This window comes from Marmota marmota, unplaced genomic scaffold (genome assembly GCF_001458135.2).
Source record: "Marmota marmota marmota unplaced genomic scaffold, marMar, whole genome shotgun sequence".
Taxonomy (NCBI): Eukaryota; Metazoa; Chordata; class Mammalia; order Rodentia; family Sciuridae; genus Marmota; species Marmota marmota.
In genome coordinates, this window is record NW_025999842.1 from 37252194 (window position 1) to 37269067 (window position 16874).

The 16874-nt window shown below is 36.5% G+C and overlaps 1 protein-coding gene across 3 annotated transcripts in view; it reads right to left on the minus strand.

Annotated features, from left to right (window-relative positions):
- Man1a1 (mannosidase alpha class 1A member 1) overlaps window positions 1-16874 on the minus strand; it is a 171947-nt gene that overhangs the window by 16886 nt on the left and 138187 nt on the right. For all 3 annotated transcript variants that reach the window (XM_015500769.2, XM_048795787.1, XM_048795765.1), the window contains exons 7-9: window positions 13820-13943; window positions 11428-11521; window positions 2120-2235 (exon numbers count right to left, since the gene is read on the minus strand). In XM_015500769.2, the coding sequence (XP_015356255.1) occupies window positions 2120-2235; window positions 11428-11521; window positions 13820-13943 (334 nt within the window). The remainder of the gene's footprint in view (window positions 1-2119; window positions 2236-11427; window positions 11522-13819; window positions 13944-16874) is intronic.

Below are 16874 nucleotides of genomic sequence, written 5' to 3' on the forward strand. Positions count from 1 at the left end.
TATATATATATATATATATATATATATATGAAAATAAATCTTTCTTGGATTCAAAATAAATAACTAAATTAATAAAAAATAAAAAAGCTTTTCCTAATAATCGAGAAGTCCTTTTTTTTAAGAAGCAAAATAATGTGTGCATTTATTTACAACCTCTCAAGACAGTTTATTAATAAGGATCCCATTGCTTGTAAGTGACAGAAACTCATGTAAATTAGTGGAGAGGAACAGAGAAATACATTGTCTCTTGAAATATATGACAATTGGAAAACCAAACTATGGGAAACACAATAACTCGAAGAACAAAGTTTTGCCATGAACGTTTTTCCAGTTCGTTTTTTGTCTCTATTTCTCTCTGGCTCCTAATTTGTTTCTGATGTACATCATATGTCCTTAATAAAGGCTGGGCCAAATAAAGGCCAAAGTTCTAGCTAAGGTATTCATGATTCCTGTACATGGAGTAACTAACTGTATGTGCTTTGCTTAGTGAAGCTCCCAGTGATGTACCAATAGAATATTCAATCCATTTAATCAAAGTATTTATAAATATAAACTACATTTATGTTTAAACAATAAATCCACCTACGTCAAAATCATCCAAAACTCTTGTCAGAGAGACCAAATTTAGAACAGCAGCTATATTAGTGGCCATTTACTTTTTTTTCCTATGAATTAATACTATTGATTGAAAAAAAAGAACATTTCTAAGCAGTCAAGAAAAAGATCAATTTTCTGAGGATTTAGCCACAATTTAATAATACTATTGAGAAATCTTGATAACGATTAATATTTAAAGAATATATGTGAATTAACCATCCACAATTCCTAATCACAAAGGGACCCAATCCTGCTAAAAATTTGGTTTCTGAAAACTGGGGTACATGTACAAGTATTTTATATAAAATAATTCTTTTCTTGAATCTGTTACATTCTAACCTTAATTTTTCTCCCTGTGTTTCGTTGGTAGTGTTTCTTAGTTTACTTTTTACTAGCTACCTCCTATAGACTATACTAAGTAATTTCTAATTTATCTTAGTAACTTATTGCCTATAAATAAACCCTTAAATATAGTATGGGGATTCTTATTCACAAATAAATCCACAGTGGTAAAATAAAAAGGGGCAAATGTTAACAAATTTTAGTTTGAATTTGGTTGTCACATAACCTCTCTGAGGCTCGACAACCTTATCTGTAAATTTGGGTGAATATTTAAAGTACTATGAGAAAGAAAACTATACCTCTTCACTTCATCAAAAATACCTACATATCACACTGCTCAACACACAGTACACAGTTTAATACGTACTGGTTCCCTCTTACTCCTCCTGTATTATGATTTTTGAAGCTCTTAATGAGCTTTCCTTAAATACCAGTTTGTTGAGATATAATTTTATGTCTAGATTTCTTTTCAGTACCATTTACCTCTGGAAACACGTTTACTTTGAGACTGTCTATAATCTTGGGCAATTTTAATTTAGACAATTTTCAGAGTATAAATTCAAGATTTTCTCCCATAATTTAATATATAGCTCAAGAAAGGGAACTCATATTCATGAAGAAAGAATACAGACTTGCTTTTCTTAATGAGGGGATATACTCTGAGCAAGGTGCAGTTAGGTGACTTCATTGTGTGAATATCATGGAGTGTACAAACTAAGCTATGATGTCATTAGGCAATATAATTTCCAGGGCTCACTGTCATATATACAGTCTGTCACTAACTGAAATGTTACATGATGCATGACTCTTTTTTAGACACATGGCTTGTGAGGTTTGAACCATGCTAAAATCCTACAACTGCTCTATTAGAACTAAGGACATGGGGGCTGGAGATATAGCTCAGTTGGTAGAGTGCTTGCCTAGCATGCACAAGGCCCTGGGTTTAACCCACCAAAACAAACAAACAACAACAACAACAAAACACCAAAAAAAATTAGAACTAAGAATATCACCTATGATAACTATTGTTACAATTATATTGGCAGACACTGCACTCTGCCTCACAGGAAATAATTTCGTAACCCACTCATGTAGTATTTCATTTTTTCATTAAAGCTTGATTAATATGCAAGTTATAAGTTAGAGCTGAGTGGCGAAGATGATTTAAATATCAGGTTACCTGAATAGCATCAAAATACATCTTCTTAGCTTCCAGATCTCTCTTGTCAGACATTAACCATGCCTTGAGCAAATATTCATAAAAGCTGTCTCCAAGTCCTCCAACTGACACATGATCTGAAAAAAGAAGGAAATGAATTTCAGAGTGACTCAGCTTTTAATTCAGATAATGCAGCGAGATCACATTAGCAACTAGGGTGCAAAATCCCGTGTTGACTGCAGCTTGTTACATTTGAATTTCAACAAATCTCTTATTTTCAGATATTCTGAAATAAGCAGATGGATTGTGAATTAATGTGATATGCTCTTAATAATTACCAGAGTAGTTTTGTAAACATGATGATAAAAGATATGTAATGATACCTAATTCTAAAAATTTAGTTAAAAATATCAACTTAAAATGCTTCACAGTATGTATTTCAATAAATTTTTATTTGTTTTATTTCTGGATAATATAAAATTCTGTCAAACCTATGAGTATTAGCAAATCTTAAGAAGTGACTAGTAAAACAAGACACTCCTTAGGCTCTTGCCTTTTATTATTATTATTATTATTATTTTATTTGATAAGTTTTCTAGTGCTATGAATCTGAAAGGTTAAAAACTGATGAGGTAGGGACAGTAAGAAAGAAGAGATGGCAGCAGAAGTGTTTCCTCCTAAAGCTTCATTCTTACAATCTACTTCCACTGCCATTTATTATGCCCAACACACTGGAAATACAACCAACTCCCTATAACTGTAGGCCCATATCTTGAGTTTAAAAGCAAGAAAACTGAGGCTTAGAGAAGCTAAATGAGACTACAACATTGATCAGTGCCATCTGACTCCACAACCCACACAGGGCCTCATGTTAGGATCTGCCTCTTCGACATCACAGAATATCAAAGACATATGTATGTTTTTCCCTATGGCTTGAATTAATATTTTTTTATTTTTCAAGCATACTTGTTTATAAACCAAAAAAATGCAACCTATTTAAAACATCATTTCTAGAATTCAGAGAATTTGAGATAAACAAGATAGCCTTTTAAGTTTTATAACTCAGAACTTGTTTATCTATTTAAAAAATAAGATCCTCACTTGTTGACATAGTTATACAAAATAAACCATACATATATACATATACATAGAGGGGGGTAAGTATAGGGAGAGGAAAAGGGGGAGAGGAGGAGAGAGAGAGAGGGGGAAAGAGGGAGAGAGGGAGGGGGGCCAACTGTTCTGATGCCTTCCCAACAACTCCACTTGGAATTCTATATGGGCATCTAAAATCAAAGAGACTAGATACTGAATTCATTATCTTTTCCTCCTGAGCTTTATCTTCTGCCCAGGTCTCCATCCTCCCATCTATACCCTTAGAAATCTGGTAGTCAATGGGGCTAGGAGTATAGCCCAGTGGTCCAGTGCTTGATTAGCATGCGAGGACCTGGGTACTACAAAAAAGAAACCAAGTAGTCATTCTTTACTACTTCTCTCTTTTGTTTCTACACACAATGAATTCCCAAACTCTAAATTTTACTTCCCACCTATCTCTTGAATCCATTTACCTTCCTCTCTCCTCACCAGTACCTTCCTGGTTCAAGCCACCACTACTTCCTACCTCTGCCTCTGAAATGTGCAATTACTTTATTTCCTGCTTTCATTCTGGAAGTGTGTGCTATGTCTACTGAAATGTATTTAAATTCAATAGAAAATTCAGTTCCTCAGCCATGGTAGTGCTCAGTAGCTCTATGTAACTCTTACTACACTGGACAGGAAAGATATAGAACATTGCCACCAAGTGCAGGAGGCTCTACCAGCAGTACCACTCCAGTCTATTCCCCACACTAATGTGGCAGAAATCCTGACCAATTACTTGAGGCCCTTCAATTCTGTGTTTCTGAAGACCAAGAAGCCCCCTACAAGCTCTCACTCTTCTCTGTATTATCAGTCTTGTTCCACTTGCTCTCCATTCACTTGCTGTATGGCCCTTCCTCAAAAATATCAGGCTCCATCCCACTTCAGGGCTTCTGCCCAAAATGCATATACTTCATATCTAGGATACTTCCTCAGAGAAGTCTTCCCTGATGTCCCCACTAGGTTCTCTGTCACAAGTTTTGTGATAACACACATTTAACACACTTGTAATTTCACAATGTGGTAGAACTGTTTTCTGCCATTCCTACAAGATTATGACCCAAGAGAACAGAAACCAGGCCCATTATGTCTCCCAGTCCACACCCGCCCCTACAAAGTATCTTGCACTCAATAAACAACTGACAAGAAAACCAAAATTATTCTAAGCCAGCCTTAAATATTGACTTCTCATCAAGCTATGAGGGCCATATTGTTAAGTATTGAAATATGCAACTTCCTTATTGCAGAAAGTCCAGAATTACATTAATTAATCTTAATGGGAAAATGTGAGCCTGATTCTCAAAATAAGCAGTGTTTGAAGTGACCTTTACAGTTTCCTAAATAAATCACGGCAGAAACCTCTGACATTTACAAACTAAATAGACTACGTACTATCTCGTCAATAATAAGCCCTGTTGTCATAAACATGATTGTAGGAGACAAATGCAAGTGATGCGTGGTAAAGCAAATCACTGTCCGGTTACTGTCAAAATAACAAGGCCTAAATGAAGTAATGGAGAATGATGGCCATGATCCAGACGTGTCCTTCAGAGTTACAGCAGCAAGAGCTGAAAACCAGCAGCCAGAAGCAGCATGGTAATTTTTTCCCTTGGGTTATGATTCTGTAATGGATGGAAGAAACAGGTTTGGGCACTGGGAGATTTTTAAAAAAGGAAAAAGGATTGCGTAATAATATATTTACTTTGATACTGGTAAATGCTAGTTAACTTTTAAAATGTTTTACCTATAAAAATTTCACATTTGTTAAAAAAATCAAAATAAAGGAACAAAAAGGTGAAACATGTCTTTCTGATAATTAACATGCCCCTCACTAGACTTCCCCAGGGCCTGGATGACAGTTTGCATTAGCAAACTGTGTAAACATCTTTGTGGATGTAGGAGAGAAAGCACCTAATTTTTCAGAAGAAAAATACTGCCATTTTTTAGAGGAACATATATGGTATTTTTATTCTAACTGTATACTGTAGTCATGCAAATATTATGTTCTTCTCTGAAGGGGTAAGTTACGGTTTTCTTTGTGATGGGAACAGTTCCCTTTAAATAATTTCTAATATATAATTTTTCTAATATCTAGTATTTCTAATATAAAAAAGGGAGATAAAACAAAATAAAGAACAAAAGCAGTAAGACAAAGGAAGATTAAATAGTCAATATCTCTACTTCTTAATTTGCTTGTAGATTTTAATCTGAATCTGAATTTTGATTTTGAAACCATTCCTCAACAATATTAATTATATACACACACATTTGTTATTTATATGTGAGATAATTGTTCTGTGTATAAACATGTAATCCCACACCCACCATCAATGGCCACAAAACCTGTTTATATTATCAGGGGCCAGGACAGGAAGATGCTTCTCAGCTACAACTGAGGACCCAGGGCGGGCAACTGTTAGAATAAAGAGAATCATTAGTAAAAGCAGAGGCAGAAAGATCAGATACAAAACACTTCAGTATTCACAAAATTCAATTAAGTAAACCTCCACTAGGTACAAGATACAGTGTGCCAGATTGACAAATATGAACAAGACGGGGTTGCCACCTTGCAAAGCTCTGGATCCCTGGGAAGAAGGGCATGTAGGTAAGTCATTGGAAAAAGGATTGTTACAGGTAAGTGTTCAAAGAGCCGGGTAGGAGAGAAAGAGGTAGAGGAAGCTTCAAATTCCAAGCAGGGTGTTGAAGAAGAAGGCTTCTGGAAGGAATGGCAATCAAGCTGGGCCTCAGTAGAGGAAGAAGAGAGGCTGAAGGGCTAAAGACAGAGGACAAGATGTAGATATGGCCAAGCAGGCCTTGGTTAAAAAAGAAGAAAGTGTGTCTCTGTGGATGAAACACAGGATGGAGGATGGGGGAGGAGAAGGACATGAGACTCATCAATGCTGTTTGTTTTCCCATTAGGAAATTGGCCCATAAGCAATCCAAACATAAAGGACTCTTTGTATCAGGAAACTGGGCCAAATATATAGTATATGAGTGACCTGGAAGGTGAAGCCAGGATGTTCCAACACAACTGGCTCTTTCTGTCCCTCTTTATAGTGACTTCTATATCCTAAATTAAAGAGAGAAAATAGTAAATCAGGAAGACTATTCTTCAGCTTTTGAAATCTGCAATGAAGAGGACTCCAACAATGGTTACCCATTTAGAGAATCATAGCTGAACATCGTCTATCTCAGCAGTCCTAGTGGCCCTGAAATGTTTTAGTCTCAGCACTTTTTACACTGTTACAAATAAAGGGTACCCTGAAGAACTTGTTTATGCGAGTAATATCTATCAATATTTATCATACTGGCAAATCAAGATACATTAAAAGCATTTTTGTTGGTTGATTCATTAAAAATAACGATTATACATCCATTATGTAAACATAAATAGTTTTCATGCAAATGTGATATTTTACAAAACAACCACAAAAAAAGTTAGTGGGAAGACTGGCATTGTTTTACATTTTTGCAAATTTTAATGTTTGCCTTCCTAGAGACAGGTGGGTTCTCACATCTGCTCTAATTTCAATCCATTGCTACATGTTGTTTGGCTAAGATATGTGCAGAAAAGTAAGCTGCAGAGCTTCATAGTTGGAAAAAGGAAGAATAGTATATAAAATTGTTTTCAGATAATTGTGGATATTTTTCTTTGATAATATGATAGAATTTGACATGTGTTTTTTTTTTTTTTTTTTAGAAAGAGTGAGAGAGATTGAGAGAGAGAGAGAGAGAATTTTTTAATATTTATTTTTTAGTTTTTTTTTTTTTTTTGCAGACACAACATCTTTGTTTGTATGTGGTGCTGAGGATCCGAACCCGGGCCGCACGCATGCCAGGCAAGAGCGCTACTGCTTGAGCCATATCCCCAGCCCTGACATGTGGTTTTTAAAGGTTAAATTTTTTTAAAAGTTTAGTTGTTCTGTAGCATCAGAAATTATACCGAAGAATTTCTGTACTGTGTTACATAAAAATCTATTAGTCTATTTTTCACTTTGAGTGGATCTTTCTCTCATGCATGGTTCTGTAATAGCATGCACTGGTCATCTGGAAAATACTGATTGGTTGAGTTATGCAGATCTTCCAAGTGTTGACACATTTCATTATACAATATGAAAAAAACATTTATTAATATTACCACTAATCATATAGGAACACTATTGGTATCAAGCACATGGGGGCATATACAAGTTTTCCAAAATTCTAATTTTTATTTTATCATCGTTGACACAAATATTGTCACTTTTTCTTGAAGTGACAGGTTCATTTTTGAGACCATGTCTACTAATTACCCAAGCCTGAATAACCAGTTTGTTTTTAGCCATTCTTTCAAGTAAAGGTGGTGATCCATGAAACAATAATCACAATGATCTCAAAGCAACTAACAATAATAATCGATAATCAACAATAACTTTTCAACTCAATCACATGTGTTGCAACTACTATTTTTCATTATATAGCAGAATTGCTTTCTGTAGACATTCATTTCATCATACAGAACATTACCATGACATGGACTCAAGAGTTGACATTTACTAGAATCAATAATTAATATACTGCTTCATTAAGAATATTCATAAAAACATACCTCAACCTTATAAAAGCTATAAATACTAAACACAAGGCCAACATAATTCTAAATGGAGAAAAATTGAAAGCATTCACTCTAAAACCTAGAACAAGAAAGGGATGCCCTCTTTCACCACTTCTATTCAACAAAGTCCTGAAAACTCTAGCCAGAGCAATTAGAAGAAATGTAAGGGAAACAAACAGGAAAGAAAGAACTCAAAGTATCTCCATTTGCCAATTATATGATTCCATATTTAAAAACAATTTTTTAGTTGTCAATGGACCTTTATTTTATTTATTGATACATGGTGCTGAGAATCGAACCTAGTGCTCACACATGCTAGGTAAGCACTCTGCCACTGAGCCACAACCCCAGCCCTATATGATTCCATATTTAGAAGACCCAAAAAACTCCACTAGAAAACTTCTAAAACCTATAAATGAATTTAGCAAAGTAGCAGGATATAAAATTAACACCCATAAATCAATTTTGTTCCTATACATCAGTGATGAGTCAACCGAAAGAGAAATTAGGAAAACTATCCCATTTACAAATAGCCTCTGTGGGTATATACGTGACTGCATGACCAATGTAATTCTGCAACCTGTACACTCAGAAAAATGAGAAATTATATCCCATCTGATTCAAATGTATGATATGTCGAGATCATTGTACTGCCATGTGTAACTAATTAAAACAAATAAAAAAAAAAACAAAAAAAAGCCTCAAAAAATATTTGGGAATCAAGCTAATAAAAGAGGTAGAAGATCTCTATAATGAAAACTACAGAACTCTGAAGGAAGAAATTGATGAAGATCTTATAAGATGGAAAAATCTTCCATGTTCTTGGATAGGAAGAATTAATATTATCAAAATGGCCATATTAACCAAAAGCATTAAACAGATGTAATGCAATTCCTATTAAGGTTCTGATGACATTCTTCATAGAAATAGAAAAAGCAATCATGAAATTCATTTGGAAAAATAAAAAACTCAGAATAGCCAAAGCAATCCTCAGTGAAAAAAGTAAAGCAGGAGGCATCACAATACCAGACTTTAAATTATACTACAGAGCTACAGTAATAAAACTGGCATGATATTGGCACCAAAACAAACATGAAGACCAATGGTACAAAATAGAAAACACATAAACAAACCCACACAAACACAATTATATCATCATAAACATACATTGGAGAAAAGATAGCCTTTTCAACAAATGGTGCTAGGAAAACTGGAAATCCGTATGTAACAAAATTGAATTAGACTCCTATCTGTTACCCTGCACAAAACTCAACTCAAAGTGGATCAAGCACCTAGGTATTAGATCACAGATCCTATACCTACTAGAAGAAAAAGTAGGCCCAACTCTCCCTCATGTAGGCTTAGGAAACAAATTCCTCAGCAAGACTTCTAAAGTGCAAGAAGTAAAAGAATCAATAAATGGGATGGTATCAAACTAAAAAGCTTCTTCACAGCAAAGGAAACAATGAAGAACATGAAGAGAGATCCTATAGAATGGGAGAAAATCTTTGCCACTTGCACCTCAGATAGAGCATTTATGTCCAGGATATATAAAGAACTCAGAAAACTTAACACCAGAAGAACCCCAAATAACTCAATGAATAAATGGCAAAGGAACTGAAGAGACACTTCACAGAAGAAGAAATATGACTGGTCAAAAAATATATGAAAAATGCTCAACATCTCTAGCAATTAGAGAAATGCAAATTAAAACTACACTGAGATGTCATCTCACTCCAATCAGACTGGCAATTATCAAAAATACAAGTAACAATTAATGTTGGCGAGGATATAGGAAAAAAGGTACATTGCTGGTAGAAGTATAAATTGGTGCAACCACTCCATACTGGAGATCAATATGGAGATTCCTTAGAAAACTTGGAATGCAACAACCATTTAACCCAGTTATCCCTCTCCTTCATATATACCCAGAGAACTTAAAACAGCATATTATAGTGATGAGGCCACATCACTATTCATAGCAGTTCAATTCACAATAACCAAGTTATGGAACCAACCTACATGCTCTTCAGCAGATGAATGGATAAAGAAAATGTGGTATATATAAACAATGGAACATTATTTAGCTATAAAGAAGAATGAAATTATGGCATTTGCCAGTAAATGGACAGAACTGGAGACTATCATGCTAGTGAAATAAACCACTCCCCCAAAACCAAAGGCTGTGAAAGTTCTCTCTGATATGTGGATGCTGACTCACAATAGGTGGAGGAGAGAGGAGGAGGGAGAAGGGGCAGTTCATTGGATTGGCCAGGGTAGAGTGGGAAGAAGGAAGGGGGGATGAGAATAGGAAAGACAGTAGAATGAACTGAACATATCTTCCCTATGTTCATATATGAATACGTGAATAGTGAAACTCTACATCATGTACAACCACAAAATGGGAAACGATACTCCATGTATATATGATATGTCAAAATACTTTCTACTGTCATGTACAACTAAAAAGAACAAATAAAAAATAAAAAAAGAATATTAAAAAAACCTCTCTCTCTCTCTCTCTTTTTAAACTGTGGTGAAGAATATAATGAGTATTAGTATTGTTTGGTGTCTGCCTTGATTCTCACTGAGGTTTTGGTAGTTCTAGCCACTGCTGCTCTTGCAACTTGAGTGCAGATGTCAGCGCAGCGAAAAACTGGAAAGTTTCCATATTATCATCAGAGTGCTCTTGATCTTGTGGACCCCTAGGACTTCTGTGACATGTAGACTACACTGAATAAATGGCAACCTTCACCACTATCCATCATTAACATGGATATAGAGTTTAGCATACTTTTTTTCCTACTTAGTTAATCGTTAAAGAGGCACTTCCGAAATAATAGAGAAGCACAATCATCTAAGAATGAGATATTTAAGTATAATGAAAAATCACAAATTAGAGTAAAATTATAAGGCAATGCCAAAACTCTCACCACAGCCAGGCAACTCATGTAATATTCTTTACTTATTTTCAGCTGCTGCTTAGTCTACCACCATTTTATCCAAATTAGATTGAGAACATTTCTTTCACTTAGTCTCAAGTCTCTATAACCTGCTTGAAATTATCTGAAGACTCTGAAGTGAGCGCTTCAGGCATCACAAGTCCTTGTATAATGCTTATTCCCACATTAAAAGTAACTCTTCTGGCAAGAAATCTTTATCTGGTGGCTTTTAAATTAAGTAGAAAAAGTACCCTGTTCGCATCTCCATGCAGAAAGGCAGAGAACGTAATGAAGTGGGATGAATGAGCTGCTCTGGGCAAAACCCTCATCATTAGCAGAGAGGAATACATTCTCCTTCCTGCCACGTGGTCAGTTTGTTAGGGACTGATATGACACACACCCCCACCAGGCTTTCCCTTTCTGAAGAATACTTTTGAATGTGCTCATATGTCATACTTACAGTTATACATGGAAAGTCAATTGTCCAGTTTCCATATAACACAATCTGTCTTATGATAGATACTGGTTTATTAAAGGAACCATTCCTCTTTTCTCTTTTTATTAAACATTCCTCAACAAGAGATGTATTCCCTCTTTCTGCTCCAAGCACAGTGCCGGGTACCACGAAGAGCTAAAGGAATGCTAATATTTTGACTTACGTTGACCCCACTGTCCACTACTGGGGTTCAGATAGTTAGGATAAAGGCCTTCTGGTTTTTCCAATTTGTTCAGGACTCTTCGAATATTCATTACCTACAACAGAAAATGAAGTGTTACTATGAACAAATTTTCATGTTGTCCTTTCTTGATTATTTTGCCACTCTAGAAAAAGTAAGTGGATTTAAATGATGACAAGTTAGAACAAAAATAACTGCCATCAGCTATTGTTGCAAAAATAATAGTAGTGACTATGATCACACTGATTATTTACCATATCTGGACCGCATACTATGAACTAAGGATATAAGTGGGTAAACAAAGTCACTGGTCTCTTAGAATTTTACATACTATTGGGATGATACAGGAAAAAAAAGCAAATAAAAATAGTCTGTCAATAGAAATGTCATAAAAATAATTTTAAAAAGGTGCTATGGAACGAATAACATCCCTTCTCAAATTCATATGTTGAAGCTCTATGGAGATAGGGCTTTGGGAGGTAATTAGGTCAGGAGGTAGAGCCTTTACGATGGAATTATTGCTCTTAAAAGAGACTCAAGATATCTCTCTCTGTGTCTCTGTCTCTCTTTCTTTCTGTATAAAAATAAAAAGTCATTTGAGCACATGATAGGATAGTGGTAGGACAGTAAGTCAAGAGACCCAAGATTGAAAACTGCCTTGTTCACATCTTGATCTTGGATTCCACAGCCTTCAGAACAGTGAGATATAAATTTATGTTGTTTAAAAGCACCCAATCTATGCATTTATGTTAGGGAAACCTGAGCTAAGACAGAGGGTAACAAACAGTACAGAGCAGAGTGAAGTGGAGAAGCTGTATGCTGTTAGTCAGGGTGGTCTAGGAAGGCTGATGTGTCTGAGTAGAATTTTCAAGAAGTGAGGGGGCAGATCATGGAGAAATGTGAAGGAAGAGCATTTGATCAGAGGGAGGAACGAATATAAAAGTCCTGAGAAGAGAGTGGGTTTGGTAAGGCCACTGAGGCCAGAGGTGAGGAAGTAAAGGGGAGAATGGTGGCAAGCACTTGGGAGAGTGGGCAGTGCCCAGGCACACAGGCCTCACAGGGAACAATAAGTGCTGTTATTACTCTTGAGTATCAGCAAAGGCTTACTGTTTTATAGAACTGGTGTGACTGAGGGGAGGGGGGAAAGAGAGGAACCACAAGTCAGGTGGCCACTGCAGAGTCCTGGTGAGAAACAACAGGCCCTGGACCAGGGTGGCAGCAGAGGCAAAAAGATAGTGCCAGAGGCTTCTTGATGGAGTAGACCTGGGGTTTACAGAAAGAGGATGACTTCAACATCTTTTGCCTGAGCCACTGGATAAACTGATGTGCTATTTGCCCAAATGGTAAATTGGTGTAGAAGTCTGTCTGGGGTTGGGTCTGGGACTGGGGATTTTAAGTGGGACTTGTCAATTAGGCCTCCTAGTGGAGATGTTGAATAAATATTGTGTACAGAATCCGAAGTTCAAGGTACAGGCTGGGACTGGAATTATAAACAGTGGGTCAATATAGAGATGGTATATAAAGCCCTGACAGTGGATGAGACAATGTAGGAAGGGAATATAACAAGGAAGAGACCCAGGTTTGAGTCCTGGTGCTTTCCAATGCTTACAGGCTACGATAGGTTCCAAGAAAAGAGTCTAAGAAGGAGCACCCAGCAAAGAAAGGGGAAAACCAGTAGAGTTTTACATGCCTGCAGACAAGGGCAAAGTGTGCCTTATGAAGAAGGAACTGACCAGCTATACTGAATTTGAAGAGGGCAGGGAAGACAAAGGGGTGAGTGACAAATGGCCTCAACAATGTGGCACTCATTGATCATTGTGTTAAGTGTCAATGGGAGAAAAGCCCAAGTGGACAGGGTTCAAGAGTGGGAGACAAGAAGAGAAGACAACAGATAAAGCTTTACAAGGAATTGTTATAAAGGGGAGCAGAAAAGTGGGGTGAAAGCTAAGGACAGAGTTGTGGGGGTGGATATGAATTTATCTAAATATCTATGCATTTTCTTTCTGAAAACTCGAAATCAATTCAAGTCTTACCTCACAGTTGTATAACACTTTGAGTTTAAGCCTTTTACATGCTTGCCTCATATAGTCCATGCAACATTATATATTTTAGACAAGGAAAAAAAATCAGATGAAGTAACTTAGAGTACAGAGAGCAAATGTGGAAACCAGGACTTCTCCTCCTGAGTCAGATGGTGCCATGGAAAGACTGGGGGTTTACAGTCAAATGAAATGCTCATATTACCAAACTTCCTAAAGAGCTGTGTGAACCTTGGTGGCTATTTTCCACATCCAGTGTTACCAAGTCTCCCAGGAGAGGATATTATTTCTCATAAGACCTGCTTTGCAATGCAATTTGTACTAGAGAATCTCACCTTTTCAGCAAAAATGGGGTTTCCTGATAAATGACTCAAGTGCATAAACTCCAAATGCAGTGTTCCAAATTCTGCCAGAATACTGCTGCCTCCTGATGCCCAGGGCCAGTTCCTTCCAATACCACTAAAGGAGAGAAGATTGAAGAATTATGAGTTAGACTAATTCCATTTTCACAGTCCTACATAGTAGAAGTAAGAGGCAGCTTTTTGCAGTGGCTTTTCAGCTAATAGTCCATGCTGAATATTGTAAAACCGAGCATTGCTTTCTTTGAGTATTGGCTTTAGGATTTTCTTCTTATCTCTAAATCGAGAATTAGGTTTACTTAAGTCAGAAAGAAGTGGTTGTGTACTTGCTATTGATGAACAGACAAATATTTAGCAAGATATAGGTGTAATAAAGAGTTGTACAACCATTCCAAGTAGAATATAAAACAAAATCAGATGAAAACACTCTTCCCATGCCCAACCCTTAAACATTTTAATTAATGTCAGCCTGAGATTCTGCTATAGTTTGTATCTTGAATTTTCCCCAAAGGCCCAAGTGTTTAAGGGTGACTCCCCTGCTTAGTGCAATTGAATGACCATAGAAACCTTTAAGAGGTGGGGCATACTGGGAAGTATTAGTCATTGGGGGCATATTCTGAAAGTGGATAATGGGATCCTGACTCCTCCTTCTCTCTTTCCTCTGCCCATAACCTCCTGCCATGATGTATTGCCTTGCCACAGGCCCAAAAGCCACAGTACCAACTGAGCATGGGTTAAAACCTCCAAAACTTTGATTTAAAATAAACCATTCCTCTTTTTAAGTTGATCATCTCAGGCTTTTTGTTATAATAACAGAAAGCTGACTAATATGGATTCTATAGGATTTTAGACATTCACAATATTTACAAAAATCCATTTGTACAGAAGATAAATTTCAAAGATTCATTAGTTATATATTTCAATCTTTTCCAAATTCTCCCTTCATTTACTAGATTTCCTTCCTTACATTTATCTTCACATTATATTATCTATTTTCTAAGGCAATAACATTCCTTGTCTTTATTTAATCTATGCTCAGGAATCCAAATAAATTTGTTAACAAATACAGGAGATATTAAAAACATGAGACTCAAACATTATTGCCTTATGACTCATCCTGGAGGATTTGAGAGTGTGTGTGTATGTGTGTGTGTGTGCACGCGCATGTGTGCACACACCCTGGGATAAAACTCAGGACCTCATGCATGGTAGGCAAGAGTACTACCATTTAGCTACATCCCTGGCCCAGGGTTACATGCACACAAATACACAAGCAATCATTATTTGAAAATAAAAGAGATAGTCTACAAGGGTTACATGTACATAAATATGCATGAATTGACTCTTGAGACGTGGTCAGACTCCTGGATACAGTTTATTTTTGGAGAACCACTTAAAACTTGAAGACATATGTAGTAATTTAAATAAGTCAATTATTCTCATGACCAATAAATTCCCTGTCCAGTACATGAAAATGCACCTTTTGGCTTTAGTTGAGATGCACATTTACTGTATACTGTTTTGCCAGGGATTAAGCACACAGCATTGGCTTACAAGTATAGTTATAATAATGAATCACTCTTTGCTCAAAGACTTAAAAGTGTAATGAGAGAGAAAGGCCTACGCATAAATAATCCCGATAGGATACAGCAAATGCCGAGATCAATGTGAGTAGATTTCCCTAACTATCTAAAGCCAGGACACACAATCTAGTGTCCTAGGGATCACAGACTGCTTTAAGCAGGAGAATCCTCAGGATAAGCCTTAGTGAGGAAAGGTGAAAGGTGCTGGACACGGAGAGAATGCACAAGCAGAAGCGCTAGCCAGGAACCTGAGGTGGCTCTGGATGCCCGTGAATGGAGGAAAAGGAGGATGAGAAGAGCACCCCTCAGGAGCCCTCTTTGGGAGAGAAGGGTTAAGGATAAGCTGAGGCCAGTTCTTGGAGGCTTGTAGAATTCTCACTTTCCTTTCTTTCCCAGATTGATCTCATTTCAATGCTTTTTATGGTGTCCCCTCAATTTCCTAACTGAACTCCTCTGCTTGGATAAACCCTTTCAGCCCTGTCGTTGGCTCTGCAGACAGGCTGCTGAGAGAATGTGGAAGGAGAACGATGAGGACGGCTGGCGCCTGAAGTTCTGGGATAGACTCATTCATATTCTTGTTCTTTTTTAGTGCAAAACCCACCAGATTTTTTTCCCGAAAAAAACACAGAAGTACAGTACTCCTAACAAAAGTAGAGAGAAATAAATCAGATATTTGAAAATCACATAGTCATTTATTTTAGAAAATGCCCTAAATTTTAGGTTCTGGGAATGTGAGTCAGTTTTTATTTTCATTGTTGGTTTAGATAAAAGGAATGTCCAATCATCCAAATGAAATGAAGAGCTACTTTCAGATTTTATTACCATATGGCCAATACACATAGTAATTGGTCATTAATTTGTTGTCATGACATATCAATTTTTTTATTATTCCAGGCATTCCATCACTGAGCAAAGTCAATGACCTATTCAGCAAAACAAAAAAATTCCATATTTTTTGTGAAATATTAAAAACAAAGCAGCAATATAAGACAGGTTCAATGTAAGAGGGGGTGACTTCATCCTGAAGTAGAAAGAGAACAGAGAGCTGAGGAAGCCCAATCCCCTTCCAGATCTTCAGGGACTCATTCTTTTCAATCCAGAGGATTAGAGTGTGCAGTAGCACACTCATATGTGCAGTTAAGCAATAGCAATGTCCCAAATAAAACTCAAATTTCTTTTGTATCCATGCATTTGTTCCCTGCTCTTAATGTAGAGAATCAAGAGGAAACTAGAGGTCTAATGACAATTTTTTAATGTTAAAAAATTTAAATTTTAATGTCCTTCCTTCATTGCCTTTCTTCATCCTCCCGATACGCATATCAGAAGGAAAATAGCCCTCTTTTCTATCACCGCTTAGTTTATAAGGAGCAAGAACATTAAAAGCATACATCATACTAATAGAAAGAAAGCCGGATTTAGAATATATGGTATGTTTTTATGGCTCCAGT